The sequence below is a fragment of the Pteropus vampyrus genome, unplaced genomic scaffold (assembly GCF_000151845.1).
Source record: "Pteropus vampyrus isolate Shadow unplaced genomic scaffold, Pvam_2.0 Scaffold80, whole genome shotgun sequence".
NCBI classification, from domain to species: Eukaryota; Metazoa; Chordata; class Mammalia; order Chiroptera; family Pteropodidae; genus Pteropus; species Pteropus vampyrus.
Window position 1 is genome coordinate 2,874,883 of NW_011888861.1, and position 23,216 is coordinate 2,898,098.

Here is a 23,216-nt window from a genome sequence, read left to right on the forward strand (position 1 = left end):
ATTTAGTTTATATATTTGTAATTCATCCTGTAAAAGCTTAGATTTGTAGAACAGTGTTAAATATAGTTCCCATTTTGCGTTTGTGCACAGTGTGCTAAAAGTCATTAAATCTGGAATAAAATAGTCTATGAAACCATTTTTGAATTTTATGTATAAATGTGTACATATGTTTAAATAAAAATACAAACATGCACGCATGCATACACACACACCATTGGTTCTATTACTGTCAGTTTCTCTCTTTGTATTTGCATGCACTGGATATTTCTCTAGGGAGTACTTATAGTCTCTAGGTCACATTAACTGTTGTCAAATAATTTTTAGTTGTGCATCACTGACGTATATGAAAATAAATGTTTGTCTTTGATTTCCTTTTACCTTTAAGGTGGACTCTCCATATCCCCCTGTTCAGAGACTCTTGACCCCAAAGCCGGTATCCATAGCAGCAAATCGAACAGTTTATTTTAAACCATCTCTGACTCCATCTGGTGAATTAAGGAAGACTAATCAAAGAATAGATAAAAAATACAGTGTAAGTATGTTTTTATTTTTACTAGTCTTTGAATATCGATTAAATTGAACAAGAATAAATAATGTAAAATATAAGTACTCTACCGTTTGTTTGCCAACTAGGTAATAGTTGGTGAAATTAGTGATGGTTATCCATTGGTACGCCTTTAAAATGGCTGGCACCTTAATCAAATCTCAAATTAATGTTCATTCATAAACACTAGTATGTATTCATGGTTTAGAATAAATAATTTTGCCAGATTTGCTTTATTTGTGTATTTTGTGTTGTTGGACTATCTGAAAAGAAATTTCAGATATCACATCTGTTCATCTCTAAGTACTTTGTATTCTGAGTACTTATGCATTTTCTAAATACTTTTGTATTCTCAGATCTAAGAAATTAATGCCAGTTTCTTCCTAAATATTACCTAATATCTAGTCCATATTCAAATGTTGTTTATAGCTGCTTTTTTGAACCAGAATCCAAGCAAGTTTTACGCATTGCTTTTGGTTTGTATTTCTAGGCCTCAAACCTTCACCCTTACCACATTTTTTTATGTTTAATGACTGCTTTATTGGCATATAATTCCTACTGTTTATTTAAAGTATATGGTTCAGTGGTTTTAGTATATTCACAGAGTTGTTCAGCCACCACTACAACCAATTTTAGAATATTTCCATCACCATTTCTTCAACTTCACAAAAAGCTTATACCCGTTAGTCATTCCTCACTCCTACCCCTCCAACCCTAGGCAACCACTGATCTGTCTCTGTAGATTTGCTTATTCTGGACATTTCGTATAAATGGAATCTTAAAATATGTGGTTCTTTGTGACTGGCCTATTTCACTTAGCATAATGTTCTTTGGATTCATCCATGTCGTAGCATCTATGAAAACTTCATTCCTTTTTATGGCTGAATATTATTTCATTGTTTGGATGTACCAAATTTTGTTTATTCATGAGTTGAGGACATTTGGGTTTCCACTTTTTGACTGTAATGAATAATCCTGCTATGAACTTATGTGTACAAGTGTTTTTTTGTTTGTGCATGTGGACATACATTTTCATTTCTCATGGGGTCTATACCTAGGAGTGGAATTACTAGACACATTAGTTTTTCAAGAGACCAGGCCATTTGTCTTATAAAATGTCCCATATTCTGGGTTCTTGTGTTTTCTTGTATCATTTAACTAGTGTTTTTTTGTATTTACATAGCATCTTACTGTTTGTGCTTTTACTTATAGTTAATCTGATTTAATTTTCATAACAATCCAATTTCTTGAAATTTTTAAAACTAAAGTTGATAGAACAGTACAATGTTTACCTTTTACTCTTTTATCTTGATTCACTAGTCATTAACATTTTGTCATATTCGCTTTATCAAAATTAAGTATTTTGAACATAATTTTGAACTTAAAAACTTGCAAGAAAAATTTTAAGAACTCCACATTTTACTATATTTGCTTTATCTTTTTCTGTGTTTTCTACAAACAAGGAAATCTTTTACATGACCGCAGAACAATATTCAAAACCAGAAACTTAACATTGGTACAATACTATTATGTAATCTACAGATTTTATTTTGATATTGCCAGTTGTGGCAAAAGCAAAAATCCAAGATCATGTCCATGTTCGTCAACTAAATAGTAATTCAGGCTCATCTTGTAAATTTCTAACCCAGCCCTGTAATCAGCCATTTCTCTGAGGAATCCTGATTCCTTTTAGTGGAGGAACTTGATAGGTTTCAGAAAATCATTTCATGAAATGAAAGGAATATCTTTCTAAATTTGCTTGCATGTTTAAAAGGCCATAACAAGAGATAAGTAAAAGTATTTTTGTGGTTAGTAAATAGTATTGTTTGTATACTACCATTTTGTTTAAAGCACATTTGGGCTCAGTGACATTTTATGAATACATAACTACACTATAACTCTTGGTTTCCATTCAGAAGCCAGGGTATAAGGTGAAAATTTTAGGATTCGTTAACCAAAAACCATCAAATTCCTCATTCTAAATATTAAAACTCACAGAAGGGTGGTATTAAGAAAATTAAAACAAATAAGCAAGCGTTTAAATATGCTGTGTTCATTTTTTCTAGACTGGATATGAAAAAAATATGACACCAGGACAAAATAGAGAACAAGAAAGGTAATGTCATCTTTATAGCTAAACTTTGTATTAATATAAGGTCTATATTTGATTCACATAAACCTTTTTGAAGATTAAGAAGTTGAAAAACGGAACTTTATACACAAAATCTTGTCAGTTTTTAAAATCACATTCAGCCGTACGTCTATTTTTTTATTAAAAGTTCTCTAATTTTTAGGTAGTTAACAAATTCCTGTGTCATTTGTTTTAATTTTTTTCTCTTTTTTTTGCCTAGTGGTTTTTCTTACCCAAATTTCAGTATGTCTGCAGCCAATGGTTTATCTTCTGGAGTAGGTAGTGGAGGTGGCAAGATAAGACGAGAGAGAACACGCTTTGTGGCAACTAAACCTCCAGAGGAGAAGGTAGAGTTATATACTTAATACTCTTAATGTTTATTTAGAGATTTGGTGTGCTATGGTGGTGGAGATCTGGAGGGGTGGATTTTGAGGAGACCCAGAACAGGAATAACCTGTCATTGAAATAGCCCCTTCTTCAGTGTGTGTGTGTGTGTGTGTGTGTGTGTGTGTGTGTGTGTGTGTGTGTGTGTGTGTGTGTGTGTGTGTTTTAAACTACTAGCCTTTAAAATTTTTAATCATGTTCACTTTGACAACAGAGAAAACCTAACCTAGTTCCTAAAATTTCATGGGTGTTATTAAAAAGTCATAATTCTTCCAAAACAGAACTGTAGTTGAAATTATTTGACCTTCATAATATTATTATACAATTAAGATTTCCTAATTTCTGAAACTTCTATAAATGGATTAGTGTGGTATGTATTCATCTCACTTGCCTTTTTCTTTATATTATTTGTGAAATTTATCAGAATTGTGAAAGGTAGCTAGATTATTTGTTATATATTTATCTGTTGTGAAGATTTACCACAGTTCATTCTGCAGGGTGCATTTGGGTGATTCCTAATACTTGCTAAGGTGAATAGTTATGCATTTCTGCCTGGGCTTACATGTAATATTTTCTCTAGACTATCTAGTAATAGGATTGATAGATTATGGGGGATGATACACATCTTCACATGTATGAGATGTTGCCTTATTACTCTTCAAGGTAGTTTTACAGTTTAACACTTCCAGAACAGTAGGTAGATCTGCTTTTACTTTATCCTGACCTGTACTCAATTTTGTTCATTTAAAATTTCTTGCCAATGTGATGGCTGTGAAGTAGCATGCCATTGGAGTTTTATTTTGCATTTCGTTGTTTACTCGGGAAGGGAGACATCTTTTTGTGAATTTCTTTGCTATTTGAGTTTTCTCTTTATCCATTTTTTTCTAATGGGTTATTCTGTTTGTTTTCTACCTATTTTGAGTTGAACACAGATCTCATTTCAGTCTTTTTATTAATGAATTTTGACTTAGCTGGATCATTTAAGTTTTGATACATAGTATTTTCATTTGTCATTTGTTTCTAAATAAAATTTCATTTGTGACTTTCTCATTGACCCATGAGTTTCTTAGGAGTATATTTTTAGACTTTTAAATAGGAGATCTAACAATTTGTTGACTGTAAAATCATGTTTTAATTGAAATTGTTCTATGTATTAGTATTAATTTTCTTTATGTCTATTAGTATTTTATTTTACTGGCTTATTTAGAGTAGGAGAGCTCCATTTTTTTCTTTATATCCTCTTTTCTAATTTAGCAGTTTTGTAATTGTGCCTCTCGGACTCACCAGAATCATGACTTATTTGGCAGTTTGGACTTCCTGCCATATAACCTGTCTTGTGATATTTATGCTAGGGGCCTTGACTCAGTTACTGGTCTTGAGGCTCTGTTTTTACCTTAGGTTCTACTTGTTGCTCTTCTGGACTATTGCAAAGTGAGAGAATGTATTAATCTATTATACCATCTTGAAAGAAAAGTATTGAATACTATCGATTATATGGTGCATAAAATTTTGTAGTTTCCTTAGCAAACCAAATTTCTTTGGTCATTAAGCTCTTTATGTAGACTTATTTACGTTTAAGAAATGGGTTGTCGTATTTTGTATACATAAGGAAATTAGTATCAATTAATAAAGCTTTGAGCCTTGTTCTTTAGACAGGTTTTTATATTTCTTAGTAAAAGTTGTGGCCCTGTCTTTTTAAAATTTATCTTTGTATGAGAAAAACATTAGCTTGGTTTCGTTTTTGCTCAAGATAGATTTGTGAATTTTGCTTCTTCAGTTTTAATTTTTTGAAGGTATAATTTCTAAGATCTTTAGCTGAATCTCAGGTTGATACCTGTAGGCTCAGTTTTAGCCATCTCACAGATTTGTGTTTAGTGCAATTTTGCTGTGTTGAGACATTTTGGGGATGGCAGTAGTTAAATGTTTATTTACTTATTTTTGCTCTTATTACCCATTATACTTACTAACTGTTAGGAGCTTTACGAAAACCTAACTCCCCAGACCTCTATATCACCTCTTCCCTTATCTGGGCCCCCTCTCTCGATTCCAGCCAACTGCCAACTGCCAATTTCACTTCCCAGGATGCCTCACTCAACTCCTTCTGTCCCTAGCTGTATTCCACATTGGAGTTACAGTCTCCACATTTCTGAGGAAAGAGGTACTAAATAGGATGCTGCCCCAGGTTTCCTGTCTACCCTATGATTTTTTGTCTAGATGGAATAGGTTTGGATAGACTCTTCCTTACTTAATTTGTACCCAATAGTATTTTTTTGTTTCAGATGACCACTAGTTTCTTAATTTAGTTTTAGCTAATGGGATTATTTGGTACAAGATCAGAGATTCATTTTTGTGGATATTTTAATGGATCTCTTATGGATATTTTAGTGACCTTTCAGGAAAGGTCAAATAGAAATTTTATTTTTAATGGAATGTAAGCAAATTATGCTACTTTCAGGTACTCTTCCTACTTAACAGGGACTGATGTATTTTGATTCTTGGTTTACTTTCTTCCACCTCTGATCAAATCAAAATTTTGGTCAGTAGGAATCAAATTTAGAATTGGTTCAAGGTCAGTAATATAAAGAACCAGTATGTCCAAGTATGTGGCTTAAATTAGCATGAAGAATAGGTTATTCAGGGAATGTGTCCAGGTGTTTTAACGTTTTAAAGGGAAGGAAATAAAGCTAAAGGTTGGAGATGGGAAGAAACATCCCTACAAAATATCCAAATATGTCTTGTGTTTCCTTGTGTTTCCTTCCTCTCCACTCACCCCCAGATTTGATTATATGTTTCAAATGGAAGAAATTTTGAAATAATTGTGCAATGAACACACATTCCCAGCACTTAGATTCCAATTTTTTGTTGTATTTGCTTTATCAAATAAATATCCATCTTGTTTTTTGGGTGCATTTCCAAGTAAGTTTCAGACATCAATACTTCACCCCCAAATACTTCAGCATTCATTGCATGAACTATAGTTAAATTTTGTTGTTTTTTAAGTTAGCAAGAATTCACATGTAGTGAAATGTATAATTCTTAGGTATACCATTTAATGAGTTTGACAAATGCTTATGCTTGTGTAACCCAAACCCCTATTGAGGTGTTGAACTCCTGAGGATTTCCAATTCTACAGAAAATTCACTCATGCTCTTTCCCAGTCAATACTCATTGCCTCTTACCCCAGGGGCAATCACTGTTCTCATTATTTCTACCATATATTGGTTTTGCTTGTTCTAAACTTTTATGTTAGTACAGTTAATTCAGTGTGCATTCTTTTTTTCCTGGCTTTTTTTATGAGTACAACTACTGTCAGCATTCTTGTACCCTTTTGTAGACATGTTTACCTCTCTTGGAGTAAATACCTAGAAGTGAAGGTCCGAGTAATATTTTATACTCCCACCAGATGTGTGAGCATTTCTATTATTCTACATCCTTACCAGTAGTTGATTGTCATTTTTTTAATTGTAGCCATTCTGCTTTGTGTGTGGCGGTATCTTATAATTTTAATTTACATTTCCCTGATGACTAGTAATGTGTTTTTGTTTTTGTGCTTATTGGCCATTAGTATGTCTTTGTATTTGAAGTCTCTGTTATTTTGCCTTTTTAAAAATTAAATCATCTTATTATTGAGTTTTAGGAGCTCTTTATAAATTCTGGATGAAAGTACTTTGGTACATGTCATATAAATATTTTCTCCCAGTCTGGCCTGCCTTTCATTTTCTGAATAGTATCAGCAGATGTTCTAAATTTTACAAAGTCTTCATTTATTTATTTCCCATTATTTTTATTGTGCTTTGTATTCTAAGAACCCTTTGTCTCTTTCCAGGCTGTAAAGAAGTTCTCCTGTGTTATCTTCTAGAAGATTATAGTAATGCTTTTATGTTTTTTGTAATTTCCTTTTTGATTTCTTATGTAACCCATGGATTATTTAGAGCTCTGTTTTATCATGATTTTAATGTTTTGAAATGCATCGAGACTTATTTTATAGCCCAGTGTATGCTTTGCTTGATGAATTTTGAAGAATATATATTTTGCAGTTATTGGATATTTTGTTCATAGAAGTCAGATTAGATGACTGATAGTATTTCTTAGATCTTTGTTCTAAGATCTTTGGGGAGTGTTTGGTTAAAGTTATTGAGAGAGAGGAGTTAAATTGTCAACTTTTATTTGGTGAACTGTCTTTCCCCCCTCAATTATGTCAATTTTCGCTTCACGTATTTTGAGGCCCTCATTAGGACCTACACTTTAACATCATTATGGCTCCTCAGTGATGTGTCGCTTTTAATATTACTAAATGTTCTTTTAAAAAAAATCTTTAGAAATATTCTTTGTATTGAAATCTACTTTATTTGGTATTATGATAGCCATCCATTCTATTACTAGAATAAGCCTTCTTATGCTTACTAACCGCAGGTTATTCCTTTTCCATCCATTTACTTTCAACATATGTATGTTTTTGCATTTAAAGTAAGTCTCCTGTAGACAGATATAGTTAAATCTTGCCTTTTTATCTACTTCTGCATAAAAATTGTAATGTTTAAAATTAATGTAATTGTTGATATGATTGGATAATGGCCTACTTTTTCATTTTCTGATTTCCCTTTTTTTTTGTTTCTTGTTCTTTTTTAAAGTTGCGTTCTTTTGGGTTAAGTGAATATTTGTTAGAATTCCATTTTAATTATTTGGCTTTTTATCTTTATCTCTTTGTTACTTAGTGGTTCCTCTTGAGATTATGATATATATCCTTAACTTTTACATTCAACTTTGTGTTACTGTTGTGCCACTTCCTATAAAAATTTAAGAATCTTGAAACTTTAGTTTGATTTACCTCCTCTTCCTTGTTATTTTATGCTGTATTACATTTGAATAGATAGGCTATAAGCCAACAGAATATAATTTTTGCTTTATACAGTTATATGTATTTTAAAGAAATTAAGAGAAAAAAACTTTTTTTTTTTTTTAATTAATGTTTTCTCACATTCTCCATTTTCTTCCAGAAATCTGAGTTTCCATTTGGTATCATTTTCTTTTCTCCTGAAGAACTTTAGAGCAGGTTTTATGGCAACAGATTCTCATATCTTTCTTTTATCTGAAAGTGTCTTTGTTTTTTCTTTTTTGGCGGGGTGGTTGACTTTACTGAGATGTAACTTATGTGTAATAAACTGCATCCATTTGAAGTATTCAGATTGTTTTAGCTGGCAGTAAACTTCCCTGAACTCAGACTGCATTTCCTCTGTGGTAGCAGCAGCTGAAACTCTCTTGTCTTAGCTGCTTGATGTCTGCCTCACACACATGTTGTTTACAGGTCTGCCAGAGATTTGGACTTCTTGTGTGCAGACTTGGGGCTCACCTTCTATGGCCCTTCAGTCCCGCATCTTCCTTCATTTTCTAGCTACTGTGGTCACCTAGTCTGTCCTCTGATTCCTCAACCAAAACATTTGCAATTTCCTCTTTGAATTTCAAGTATCCACTGGCACCAAGAGGAAACACACTCAGTGCCTTTCTCTTCTTCCAGGTGTCTTCTTCCCTCCAGTTTCTGCTTGTTTTGGGATGCTCTCCAATGTTTTCATTTATTTTTTTTTTTAATATTTTGTCCAGAGTTTATAATTGTTATGTCAGAATAAGCTACTCCACCATTAGCAGAAGTGGAACTCTTTTTGTTCTTAATCTGAGTCATTTGAGACTTGAGGTGGCCTTTGCTATACTGGGTTAAAAACCAAGGCCATTCACCAAACTCAATAGAACTGATGTTTCTTAAATGCTTGTTTTACATGCCTAGACCATATATAACTTTGTATTTTATATTAATAACAACTATGGTACATTATTTTTTCCCTCATTTTCATCAATCAGAAAATTGGTACTTAGGGCAGTTAGATTCACAAAGTCAAACATGGCTGGCTGGTGTCACAACTGGGATTCAAATCTTACTTAGATTTTTTTGATTTAAGAGCTCACATTGTTAACACTGCATGGTGCTTTGTTCTTCCTGTTGTAAAATTATGTGTAACTATATAAATTCTACCTGAAAATAAGTAGAGATAAAAGGATGACACAAAGGATGGACTATATCATTATAAAATATATTGTGTTTTAGGAAATGGAAATACCAGTATTACCGAAAATCACTCTACCCATCAGCAGTTCTTCACTGCCTACCTTCAGTTTTAGTTCCCCTGTGATTGCAACTTCTCCATCATCGATTAGTCCTGCACAGTCATTAACAAACAAGGTACCAAACCATTGTACAAATAGAGGTGGTTTTTGTTCTCATTATTTAAAAAAAAAATCTAATATTCAGTTTAAAGTAGTGATTAATTTTCACTATGGAAGATCAATAACTCAGAGTAAGAAGACAAAAATGGAAATGGTATTTTGCTTTTTAATTTATTTTTTATGCCTGCAGCACCTGGTCTTCCTAGGTGGTCTATTTTGCTTTTTTAAAAAAATGCACATTATAATGGGATGTTATAGTGGGAGTATTCTTTAATTTCTTTTGCAATGTGTTAGAGATTGTAAGTTTGTAAACAATGTTTTCAATTAAGATATGTTTTTCTATGTAAGAATTGATTTGTTTTTATTTTTCACATAGTTCTAATGTCTTTAATCTCCTGAAATTTTTATGTTTTTGTCTTGGCTTTTACTTTTTCTGAACATATGTTTATAGATGTTATTTTTCTCCTTTGGACAAATATCCATATCTAAAATAGTGTATACTTATATTACAAATGAAAGCCAGATTTTTATAGCAGTTATTGTTAGTATTTTTCTGAAGTTAAAAAGTGATTTTTAAATTTAAAAGGGGAAAGAAATTTACTTTTGGCTTCTTTGGAATAATTAATTTGCTTAAGGTCCATTTTATTGTAAATTTCTTTTTCTAAAAAGCTCTTTTTGTAACTCTTTAATAATTTGGAAAACCAGGTACAAATGACCTCTCCAAACAACACTGGCAGTCCCATATTTAGATTTTCATCTCCAATTGTAAAATCTACTGAGGCAGATGTACTACCTCCATCATCTGTAAGTAATAATGAATGACTATTTCATATTTATTGATTTCAAAGGTGTACTATATTTTTATCAAATCTGAGATGCCATTGGTGGTAAGAAGATTTGAATGAATGAACACCTGCATATTTTTTCTCACACACACACACACACACACACACACACACACACACACTCTCTCTCTCTCTCTCTCTCTCTCTCTCTCTCTCTTTCTCTCTCTCTCTCTCTCTCACACACACACACTCACACACACACACACATGGGCATGTGTTTTCTCATGTACTATTTGAAAGTTAAAATGCGACATCTTAATACTCTTGATACTTTTTCATGTATCCCCTAAGTTAATAAAATGTGATATAATAATAACATAGTCTGTATTTAGATTCCTTCATCAGCCCCAGACTGTCCTTTAGTTGCTGTTTTGTTTTTCTTGGTCCTGTGTCCAATTAAGATTAAGACCTAAATTATAATGCATTTAGATAACATGTTTCTTGAATTGCCTTTAACTTAGAAAAGTTTTAGGTTTTTATAAACTATGTATTTTTTTAAAATTAAGACATTTTGTGTAAGAATATGTTTAGTGTTCAGTTTGCTGTACCCTTATTTGGCAGGTGTATCATTTTGACATGTTGCCCCTTGTTTTTATTGTGTTCTTGTTTTCTGTTACAACTAAATGTTCTAGATCATTTTGTAATTTCCCTACTGCATGCCTGAAATCTGTCCATTGTCTAAAAGCCTCATGCTTTTTATTAGAAAAAGATACTTAGAAACAAAATTGGGTATTAGGAACACATTATTATTCTATGTACTGCTTTGAAAGAAAAAATGCTTAAGAAATTAAAAATGTTGCTGTTAAACTATGACACATCATTTGTTATAAGAAGCATCCTAATTTCTGAGACTGTAAAATAGGAAAAACTGTGAGTCTTAGAATAAATGAAATATATATTTTTTGACTTCGAATAAAAAAAAGCTATATATTTGATATTTGTGTAAAACTTAAAACTAATGTGACACTTACAAGGGTAACTTTTCTCTTTACAGATTGGATTTACATTTAGTGTGCCAGTTGCAAAAACAGCAGAACTTTCTGGTTCTAGTAGTATTTCAGAACCAATTACAAGTAGTTCAGGTAAGTAAAGATTTCTTATAAATTTTTACATAAAAATAGTTGCATGGATTAGATTAGTATTTCAAATTCTCTTACCTTTGGCAATTCTATAAATACTTTTATTTGAGTGAAGTTAGCTCTGAAAATCAAATAGGAGCTAATGCCAACTTTTTGACAATGCTTTTTAGTAATTATCCTCAGAGATACTTAGCTCCCTAAATGTAAATGTTGCAGTTTGGTTGTGTGAGGAATAGTCACAACAGCAGATTTTCCATTGTCTTTGTTTGGTCAGAATAAGGTGACAGTTAATTATACATGAAATCTCATTATAATAAATTCAAGGATTGTCTGTGTATTCCATCTCTAGGTTTACTGTTCAATTCACAGCATTTTTATTATGTCAGAGTTATGCTGGCCTCTGCAAATAGCGATAATTTCTGAACTCAAGAAATAAATGAATAATTTATTCTATTAGGGAAATAAATGAATAATCAGATAATTAAATAGGATTTTGTTTGTAGCAGTCGTTTTCTTTCGAGTGATTGGTGTTTATGAAATGGAGACTCATTTGGGCTGAGTTACTCAGGTCAAGACTGTTTGAACATTTTAGCCAAGAAATAAATAGCAAATGCAAGAGTATAGGAACAAGAGAAAAAGCATGATATACCTTGAAAATTACAAATAGCTTGTCATGATGTTGAGAGGTAGCTTTAAATTCTAAAAATTTTTGAATGCTCTGCCAAAGAATTGGATTTAAATCTGAATGTAGTCGGAAGACATTGAGAGGCAACCAACTGAATGGGGGAAGATATTTGCAAACAACACCCAATAAGGGGCTATTAACCAAAATACATACAGAAATACATACAGAACTTACATAATCAATATTAAAAAACAATCTGATTAAAAAATGAGCAGAGGACCTGAACAGACACTTCTCCCAAGAAGACATACAAACAGCCCACAGAAGTATGAAAAGATGCTCAACTTCGCTCGCTATTAGAGAAATGCAAATCAAAACCATAATGAGATACCATATCACACCTGTTAGAATGGCTATTATCAACAAGCCACAATGGAAAACAGTATGGAGGTTCCTCAAAAAATTAAGAATAGAATTACCATATGACCCAGCAATCCTTCTGGGTATCTACCTCAAAAATTTGAAAACATTTATTGATAAAGACATACACATCCCAATGTTCATTGCAGTATTTTTCTTTTTTTGATTATAGCTATCCTAGTGGGTATGAAGCAGTGCTTCATTGTTGTTTTGATTTGTATTTCCCTGGTGATGAATGGCGTTAAGCTTCTTTCCATGTGCTTGTTGGTCCTTATATATTTTCTTGGGAGAAATGTCCAAATCTTTGCCTATTTTAAAACTGGTTTGTCTCTTTATTGCTGAGATGTAAGCATTTTTATATATCTGGATACTATATCCTTATCAGACATACGATTTGTAAATCTCCAATTAAGTGGATTATCTTTTTACGCTTTCTTGATAATCTCTTTATATTCACAAAAGTTTTAATTTTGATGAAGTTCAAATTTTTTTTGCTCGTGTTTTCGTCTCATTTCTAAGAATTCATTGTCAAATCCATAGTCATGGATCTGCCTCCTAGGAGTATTATGGTTTAGTCCTACTATTTAGATCATTGATGCATTTCGAATTAATATTTGTTTATTGTGTGAGGTGTAGGGGTAGGCAGGATTTTTTGAAACTCCTTTTTAATTGGCAAACAGGCAGAAAAACATGGTTATTTATATTTTATTATAGAAAATTTCAGACATTCTCAGAAGTCAAATCCCCATATACTCTTTACCCAGCTTTGACATTTACCGTTTTATGAACAGTCTTGTCCTTCCCTCCCTCTCTCCTCCTCTCCCCTTTCCCCTCTCCTTCCTTCCCTCCTCACACATAAGCCACACCTATCAGGTTATTTTGAAACTATCTAACACATATTTCATCTGTAAACAATCCAATAGGTATTTCATCTGTAAACAGAAATTTCCCCCTTAAAAATATAACCACAAAACCATTATCATACTCAAAATATAGATCTCTTATTTAAGTAAAAGAATATGTTCGTTTTGAAAAGTTTGGAAAATATAAAAAGTAAAATTAGCAATAAAAATTACTCATCACTAGCTGCTATCATTACTCTTTAGATGTAAAAATTTAAAATCTTCTGGACCTCTAATCTCCTTTTACCCATTGCTGTGCTTTTAAGAATGATTTTTGTGGTTGCATAGCATTTCATCATGTCAGTATTCTTTTAATATATGTAACCAGCCCCTTATTGAGCATTTATCATCCAGGTTTTCAGTATTATAACTGAAAGATATTTGCGATCATAGAGTGAATTTCTAGAAATGAAATAACTCACTCAGTTGAATATTTTTAAGGTTTTTTTTATTAATATTACAAATTGCTTTGTAATTGCTTATATATTTCATGCACTATATCAGCTCACCTCAGTTGCCATAGCATCTTAATGTTTCATCTTGATTTTCTTGATTACCAGTGAATTCATTGGGTAATAATTATAGTTTCTAGTTTTTGCCACTTTGGAGGGGAGAGATTTACAGCTTGGGAAATAGTAGTTTTACTTCCTTATAGTGGCAAGTTAACCTTCTACTTTTTAATTTGTTCATTATCTTTGAATTACAGCGACTTTTCCATGATGTTTTAGAAGCTGATCAAAATTTTATTTTTTTAATACATTTTAACTTGAGTCTAGTGCTTTTTCTTGGCATAATATCTTTTATAATTAAAAAAAATTACAGCTCAAGATATCACTGCAGTGAACAGTACAAACTGTAAGAATAAGCTAGAAGAAGACTGTGAGTGCCCTTTTAGACCTGCAAAAGTCCTGAAAGAAGGAAGTGTTCTAGATATTCTGAAAAGCCCTGGTAAGACAATGGCTGCCTTTGTGATAGTTTAAAATCTTAATTATAAACTCATGATGTTATTTTAATTTGTGGTGTACTTTAGGCTTTAAAAAAAATTATGGCTAATTAGATAGATGATTGACTTCTAAATGTAGATATAGTCAGATCTGATTATTTTGGGGGAAATATCTTAGAAACTCTACTTATTTCTTTAGAATTCAAGGACTTTTATACTATAATGAAGTCTCTAAGAGGCAAATATAGAAGGAGAAAAAGAAGTATAGAATGAATTGCCTATTAATAGATATAGGCCAATATGGAATAAAAGTAAATAACCCTGATGATATACTTGCACATGTCTTTCTTGTGAGTGTTGAACTGCCTTGTTCTTCTCAGATTATCCCCCAATTGTATATGTGTATGTGTATAACAAAACAAACATTTACTGGTTCTAACATATATATAACGGATAGTACTCACTTGAAACAAGATGTGAAAGCTAGTAAGTAATAATTTGAAGGCGATGACTAGAAATCCTCAAATAAGAGTAAGTTTCGGTATGAAAATTAAAGAGAATAGTCACAAGTTCACTTGTAATGTGTACTTTAAGAATGCACAAGTGGTTTATAGAATACTCTAGTAGTAGCTCAGAAAGAATTTAGACCAGCAGATGTGTTCATGTATAATTGAAAAGGAATTTTAAAATAAGGTTGGCTTCAACAAGATTTAGAAGAATTAGAATTTTTTGGTCTAGCTGTCTCATTTTATAGATGAGTACAGGAGTCTCAATAATTCAGAACAGCGGTCCCCAACCTTTTGGCACCAAGGACCGGTGCTCCTATGAGAATCTAATGCCTGATGATCTGAGGTGGAGCTGAGGAAGTGATGCTAGTGCTGGGGAGCGGCTGCAAATACAGAGGAAGCTTCGCTAGCTTGCCTACTGCTCACCTCCTACTGTGCAGCCCGGTTCCTAACAGGCCTCAGACTAGTATAGGTCTGCAGTTTAGGGATGGGGCACCCCGATTTGGAATTAACCAAGTAGTAGATAAGCATCAAATTAACATAGTTTGTCTTCATATAGAGTACACTTCACATTTGTAATGTTTACTCCTCTCCCTTTTTAACTTTAAATATTAAAAATTTGTGGGAGTCACATTTCATTTGAGGGAAAAATTAGGAGAATCTGAAAAAGTGGAAGGAATAGAAACCTGTAATACCTTGAGATGGTTACTGTTAAAACTTTGCCAACCTTGGGGACTCAAAATAATCATTAACAAAATAGTACATTGTTGACCACTGGGAGTAACCAAGGTATGTGGGATTGTTTTTGCCATTATGCTAAAAATAGTTCTAGGCTGAATTATTTCTTGGTAGCACTAGAAAATCTCTAACCAGGAGCATTTGAGATCTTGCCCCCTGGCATATATCATCAGTTTGGCTCAAATAAACTCTTAAAAAAAAAAAAAATCTCTTTAACTTTCTATATCTTCTTCCCTTGAAGTACCTTTTCTTTTGGTGCTAAGGGCTGGAGAAACAGGTCTCTGAGTTTGTTGGTAAAGTAAATATTAATTGGTCCATAATAATGAAACATCATTCTCACAAGTAAAGTATAGTTTTAGTGGATCAATGAATCAATTCAACGATAGCAGTTTTGATAGTACAAAAACTTTTTTTTCTTCCTATTATTCCGTGATTCTACCTGAATACCTTAATTGTGTGTGTGTGTGTGTGTGTGTGTGTGTGTGTGTGTGTGTGTATACCTTCAGTAGTTAAAAAAAAAATGGTATACTTACAACATGAAAGGCTCTGAGATTATATTGGAGAGTTAGTTGAGGCAATTTTGTTCGAATTAGTGTTTGGTAACTTTGCATAGGCACGTATTTGAGTTGCATGAGCTTGTGCTCCGTTAGGATTAACTGGGTCTTGATTTTTATATTTCTTGGATTTACCAGATGATTCGGTACATCTTTGTTGAAATTTATCATATACGTCATTGAACTGTTACTATTTTAAAGCTCTATAGAATTTAGTATAATTAAAAGTAATTCTTACCCCTCTCTTGTATTTTGGAGAGACATCTGTCCAGTGACCATATCTACACAGCTCAGCTGTTTTTTTACCAAAAGTAGACGATACCGCAGTAGTGGATTGTAACTGGATAAAACTCAATGATAATAGACATTGAAGTCATTTGGCATAGCCAACAGAACATCTGGAAGGAGAGACAGATGAGGGAGGAAGGCTATGAATATACTGTATGTAGATCAGTGTTCAGGAAGGCAAAACATAGATGACAGAATAGATCAGTAAATTAATACAAGTTAAAGCCTAAAATTAGGTATTGTTTGAATTATAATAGAGAAATCCCTAGAGTAAGAAGGTGATATACTACAAATTAAACATCTTTTGTACAATTTTAACTAGATCTAAGTGTCATTTATTATGTAATTAGTAATAGTGCTTAGGTGAAAATTACCTCTTAAGTGGTAATATTTCAGTTAATGTTTTGATTAAAAAGCTTTCTCTGACCTTTTCTTTTTACTGTCTTCTTTCCTCCCATTGTAGGTTTCACATCACCAAAGGCAGATTCTCTTGCTGCTCAGCCTACTACAAGCCCAGTAGTTTATACAAGACCAGCAATAAGTAGCTTTTCTTCTAGTGGAATCGGATTTGGGGAAAGTTTAAAAGCTGGATCATCGTGGCAGTGTGATAGTTGTCTACTCCAGAACAGAATTACAGACAACAAGTGCATAGCCTGTCAAGCAACAAAATTGCCAAAAGATACTGCTAAACAGACTGGAATTGGGACACCAAGTAAAAGTGACAAACCAACTATTTCTGCATCAGAGACTGGTTTTGGAGACAAATTTAAACCAGCAGTAGGAACTTGGGATTGTGATACGTGTTTAGTGCAAAATAAACCGGAAGCAATAAAATGTGTAGCTTGCGAAACACCGAAACCTGGAACTGGTGTTAAACGAGTCCTTACATTGCCCGTGGCTTCAGAAAGTGCTATAACCATGGCCGCTTCATCTTCCAGCTGCACTGTGACCACTGCTACCTTAGGATTTGCAGATAAATTCAAAAGGCCTGTGGGATCTTGGGAATGTCCAGTATGCTGTGTTTCTAATAATGCAGAAGACAATAAATGTGTGTCCTGTATGTCTGAGAAACCAGGTATGTTTTTGGCTGTTTGTAATGCTTTTGCTCCTTACTTTAGTAGAACATTTTAATTTATTCTATGTAAAACCACTAAGAACAACCTGAATATTTTAAATATTTCGGGATGAGCATTTCCTCATACTTCGTAACTTTTCTAAGCTATCTTGAGGTTAAAATGAATTGCTTGGTGTTGGATTTGCATGTTATCTTAAAATAGGCTAGTGTTAATCAGCCCAGGATATACTTTGACCTCTTCTTTGTATGCATTTCTATCAGAATCTTCTTGCTCTTGAGGATCATTTTCAAAGTTGATTAGGTGCTGAAAGGTCTTAGAATGGGACAATCTCAAACTTTTATGTAAAACAAAGTATGTCTTTGCCTCTTTTTTCTCTAAGTACAAGTGAGGATGGCTAGTGGTCATTTCCAGGGAAAGTGTCATTAAGGGGTAGACAGTATTGCTTTATGAAAGGCTGCGACTAAATATTAATGGTGACACCTGTACCTGTATACCATTTTCCAGAGATACGCAGTGGCAGTAAATGAATCATCAATGAAAAAGGGCTTAGACAGCTAGAGAAATGGAGTTAGTTTTGAGCTTTTCCTGTTTCTCTGTTCAAATTTTAAAGAGTTACTAAAGATTTATATCTGAAAATGACTGCTGTTTTTGTAATACTGTTATATAATTATTTGGTAAAGATATATGGTGAAATGGGTACTAAATAAAATACAATATGAGTATCCTGGGGGGAATGATATGGGTAGCTTTAAGAGCAGTGAAATGCTCTTGAGTTATTAACCTAGACCCGTGTCTGAATATAGGGGTGAGCAGTATTTCTCATTTCTGCTGGACATCTTCGTGAGAAATAAGATTTCAGAATCTTCATTCTGAATTATCTTTCCCTCACCTGACACCCTTCCTTCCCTTAAAAAAAAAAAAACAAAAAAACAAATCAGCCCTTGATGCATGCAGGAAACCAAAATTAATTCTGAGTTGATGGGAGAATAAAACTTTGTGTCAGGCAGTGAATTGTTACATACAAAGCAAGGAAACACATATATGTACTGAAGAACGCCGACTTCATCGTATAAATGATGAGCCATCATTTTAAGTAGAAGAGTGATATGGTCAGAGTTGTATTTGTTAAATCACTTCGTGGCTTTTTGAAAGATTTGAAGGTGGCAAAATTTGGGGACCAGAAGACAGGTTAAGAAGTTCTATCAATAATAATAGGCAAAGATAGTGGTGATGTGTACTAATGAAATGAGAGGGAGATGTGGAATAAGGTACAGTTGAAGATGTTGGTTTCAAGCTGCTAAAGTTGAGTTTTAGTTATATGTGAGGCCTTTGGATATACTGATAATGGACCCTCTGGGCTAGAGATAAGAGATTGGGGAGTCATTAGCCCACAGTTTTCAAAAAGGTCATGGAAATAGAGGTGATGGAACATGAATGAGGGGAGTAAATAGAGAAGACAGCCTAAAACTGAGCTCTGCTAACTTAAGGGAGTGGCAGGAATAAAACTTGGAACAGTTAATTTTTTTTAAAGAAATAACCAGAGAGGAAAAACATGGCACCGGTTGCCTCTTGGTTGGATGGGTTTAAGGGAACAAGACCAGAAGTCTCCGTAAGAAGGCTATTATTCAAGAAATGAGGGAGTCTTGAACTAAAATAGCAGTGGAAGAGTCAGAAAAAGAGAATGAAATAGACTTGAGAAATATGTAAGAGAGAAAGATCCATCCAGCCAAGCTAATCAAGTGGATAGTAGAAATACCATCTAAGAGACCACAGGATGAAGCTCAGAAGTGTGGATTGCAGTTACAAATCGGAAAACTTTTCTTGATGATTAAAACTACCAAAGTGTATTAGAGTTTGTGAGAAGGGCAATGGACCAAAGATGATACCTCAGGGAGCAATTTTATTAGCAAGATGGAAGAGAACATACCAATAAAATACGAAAATCAGGTAATTGGGAGAAGTGACAATTGGAGAATATTTGGAGAAGTTGGGGTGCCAGAATGAATGGCTCTTTTCTTAAAACTATATTTCCCTTTCATGTATTATGCTTTGCTAATAAGCCTTCCTCCTTGTGCCACCTCCTCTCCCAACATACTTGCTAGTTCTGTGTAAAGATTTAAAATTCACGTCTGTGGATCCTTCTCATGCCCTTTAGTCATTTCTTCATTCTTTGTTCTCTGGTATTAGATCATTTATCACTTTATATCTTGGTGATGGAGCTACTATGCATTTGTTTTACTTTCCCCTTTTTAGAACTTGAGCACCTTTAGAAGTTAAATAATATTTTATTCATCTTTATGTCTGCAGAGTCTAAGCTCACTTAATATCTGTTAAATGGTTAGCTTATAACAAATGCCATGAACATAGTAGGTGGTGTCAAGTTGAATTGCAAAGTGGACAATAGAACACTTCTACACAAAAATGATTATTTCATAGACAGAGACCTGTACTTTGAAATGTTGAATTTAATGTGGTCTGTGGCTATGTATTTTATGTTAGACATTGTTTGCAATTTATGTCCTATGTTTTATAATGCTGTACTGTTTGAAGAAATTTGACAAAGTTTTTAAAGAAAAATTTAATCTTTTAGGCTCTTGATTTGCAAGCATGATTTTGTTTTTTTGTTTTTTAAAAAAACCACAGCTATTATTCAAATTTGGCGTTAAGAGGGTGCTTATCACTGAGCAAGTTGAGTGTGAGCTGCTCATTTATAAGATTAAAAGAAATCTAAGATGCGTATACTGTTTTAAAGATGTAAAATTTATATTTCTGGCATTTTCTCTGTCCTAATAGTAAACACTAATAAAAATTGAACATTGAGGCTTAGTGGTGTCACTAAGATGTTGATGTAATGCAAATTAGAATTTTCATGTGTTCTCCATTGTTTTTTAGGAAGTTCAGTACCTACTTCAAGTAGCAGCACTGTTCCTGTCTCTCTGTCTTCTGGAGGCTGCCTAGGATTGGACAAGTTCAAGAAACCTGAAGGAAGCTGGGACTGTGAAGTGTGCCTAGTGCAGAATAAAGCAGATTTCACCAAATGTGTAGCATGTGAAAGTGCAAAGCCAGGCACAAAATCTGAGTTTAAAGGTAAGGCATTGGTAAAGTGCCTCTTTGTATTGCCATTTTAAAGTGAAATATTTGCAGACAGCTTTAGTTTTTAAATTATTCACTATTGAAAATTCATGTAAAATAAAGTATTGTCTTCGACTTTTAGTTTGCATATATCTCTGAATTAGTGTAATGTTGGATTTTTGGCTGGTCAGCAGTGAGGTGTTTTTTGTTTGTTTGTTTGTTTGTTTTGTTTTGTTTTGTTTGCAGCTACGTAAAGAACTATTCTGTCTGCTGTTACTGAGTCTGGGAGAATTTTAGCTTTTTGTTTTTAGTTGTTAACAACCCTTTGGCTCTAGATGAATTTCCTGACTTTTATTTGACGGAATTTACACTCTTAGAAGCTTATTGTGAATACTCAAGACTTGGCTTTGATGTCCCAGAAAAATAACTCTCAGTATTTCGTTACATAGATATAAAGGAAGAACCTCTCAAAATAATTTACACTAAACTATCTGGAGGCCAAAATTTTCAAGTCTTTATGGTCCTGTATGAATTATTTTATATGAGACACATTCCATTCAAAATTTTGATAAAAGCTTTCAGAAGATCACTGCTTCTCAGTCCACTCTATTTCCTTGTGTAGATGTTACCTCGTGGTCCGTTTCACATATTCTTTACCTGTAGTATAGTAATTACCATGCCTTTAAGTGTGTCCCTTTGAGGCAGAGGTGATAACTAATTATTATCTTTGGTGCTTTTATTCTTAGCTTTCTATGTAATATCACTTATTTTAGAGACCATGTGGATTGCCGTTTACTCCTGAGATTCTGATACATTTTTTTTTTGCTAATTTTCTTAAGGAAAGAAAGCAGGGTGGATAATCATCAGAGGGGGAAGATGAGGGCTTGTAAAACTTGGCTGTCATTTGTCTTTATTTGCACATGAGTAAGCAGAATAATGGATAAATATTTGGACCCTTTAATGATTCCTGTTTTGAGGCACTCAGTCAGGTGCTTCATTTCTAGTTTATTCAGCTATAGAAAAGCACTATGAAACCAAGACTTTGGTCTTGTCAATATAGTATTGTTTATCTTTTTAAATATTGCTTCTCATGTAATTCTTCTGGTATTTTGACACTAAAAAATATTTTTAAAAAATATTCTTGGGTAAATAACACATTCACAAGACTTAAAAATCAAATTATGATAAAAGTCATAGTAAAAAGTCTCTCTCTTGTCCCCATTGGCTCATTTTTATCCTCCTCTATCAAATAGCAACAATTAGTCTCATAACCCTTTCAGAATTTCTTTATGCACATCATAAGCAAATATACTCTTATTCTGTATATTCTTCCATCTACCTTGTTAGAAAAGGTTGAATACCATGTTGCCTTCTGTCTTCTTGATTTTATGGTGGATTAACTTGGACATAGAGCCTTCATTCTTCATTTATGGCTGCCTGGATTGCATATGGCATTTTGCATATTTCTAAATTTAGTTTAAAGACTCAGCTGTAAAATTGCTGAGTCAAAGGATATAAATGTTTGTAATTTTGTGGTAAATATTGACAAAATGCCTTCTGTAATTTTGTGCTAATTTCACACACCCACCTGCAGTGTATAAAATGTCTGTTACTCCTAGTCTTGTTGCCAGCATTGTTTTATGAAACTTGTTTGATCTCTGCCAGTCTGATAGATGAAAAATGGTATGTTTGTGTAATCGTGAGGGTCGGGATGTAGTTCCCATGTTGAATATTGGGCAGTTTGATTTATATTTACTGTCATTGTTCATATTCTTCAAAGTAGGTCTTTTCAAATTTACTCCTATGCCCCTTTGGTTTTTAAGGTTTAACATTTTGTTCTAGAGGATAACATTAATTCAGTGTCTTTTGTATTTTTGAAGGCTTTGGCACATCTTCCTCAACTTCAGATCCAGCAGCCCCATCCTTCAAATTTGGTATCTCGTCATCCTCTTCTGGGCCTTCTCAGACTTTAACAAGCACTGAAAATTTTAAATTTGGAGATCCGGGAGGCTTCAAAATAGGTGTGTCATCAGATTCTGGGTCTTTAAATGCAATGAGTGAAGGCTTTAAATTTTCTAAATCAACAGGAAATTTTAAATTTGGAGATTCATCTGATTCTAAACCTGAAGAAGTTAAAAAAGACAGTAAGAATGATAATAATTTTAAATTTGGACTTTCTTCTGGTTTAAGCAATCCAGCTTCTTTAGCTTCATTTCAGTTTGGGGTGTCTAGTCTCGGGCAGCAAGAAAAGAAAGAGGAACTGCCTAACACTTCATCTGCAGGCTTTAGCTTTGGTACAGGTGTTATTAACCCTACCCCTGCTGCTACTAACACCGTAGTGACCTCTGAGAACAAGAGCAGCTTCAGCTTTGGAACCATGGAAACCAAGAGTGTCTCAGTGGATCCTTTCACGTGTAAGACATCAGAAGCAAAAAAAGAAGAAATCCCTGCTACCAAAGGAGGGTTCACTTTTGGCAATGTAGAACCTTCCCCTCTGCCATCTGCCTCATTGTTTGTTTTGGGAAGGACAGAAGAGAAACAGCAAGAGCCTGTCACTTCTACTTCTCTGGTGTTTGGGAACAAAGCTGACAATGAAGAGCCAAAGTGTCAAACAGCGTTTTCCTTTGGCAACTCAGAGCAAACCAAAGATGAGAGTTCTTCAAAGTCGACCTTTAGTTTCACTATAGCAAAACCATCTGAGAAGGAATCTGAACAGCCAACAAAAACCACTTTTGCTTTTGGAGTTCAAACCAATACTACAGCTGGTAAGTAGTAAACATTTTTTTTAAACACAATGTCTTTGCTTCTGGAGAGGTGCAGTAAGTCAAGGAATGGTTTACACTTAACATAGTTGAGAGAGACCAGTAACAACTCTCTGGGGAGGAGCCTAGAA

The 23,216-nt window shown here is 33.5% G+C and overlaps 1 protein-coding gene across 2 annotated transcripts in view; it reads left to right on the forward strand.

The window, feature by feature from the left end:
• NUP153 (nucleoporin 153) overlaps positions 1 to 23,216 on the forward strand; it is a 65,206-nt gene that overhangs the window by 32,129 nt on the left and 9,861 nt on the right. The window contains exons 9-18 of one of the 2 annotated variants that reach the window (XM_011362851.2): positions 386 to 532; positions 2,611 to 2,660; positions 2,896 to 3,022; positions 9,157 to 9,291; positions 9,981 to 10,079; positions 11,115 to 11,202; positions 13,969 to 14,094; positions 16,639 to 17,250; positions 20,144 to 20,338; positions 22,204 to 23,088. In XM_011362851.2, coding sequence (XP_011361153.1) covers positions 386 to 532; positions 2,611 to 2,660; positions 2,896 to 3,022; positions 9,157 to 9,291; positions 9,981 to 10,079; positions 11,115 to 11,202; positions 13,969 to 14,094; positions 16,639 to 17,250; positions 20,144 to 20,338; positions 22,204 to 23,088 — 2,464 coding nt within the window. The remainder of the gene's footprint in view (positions 1 to 385; positions 533 to 2,610; positions 2,661 to 2,895; positions 3,023 to 9,156; positions 9,292 to 9,980; positions 10,080 to 11,114; positions 11,203 to 13,968; positions 14,095 to 16,638; positions 17,251 to 20,143; positions 20,339 to 22,203; positions 23,089 to 23,216) is intronic. The other variant, XM_011362852.2, reaches the window with a different exon arrangement.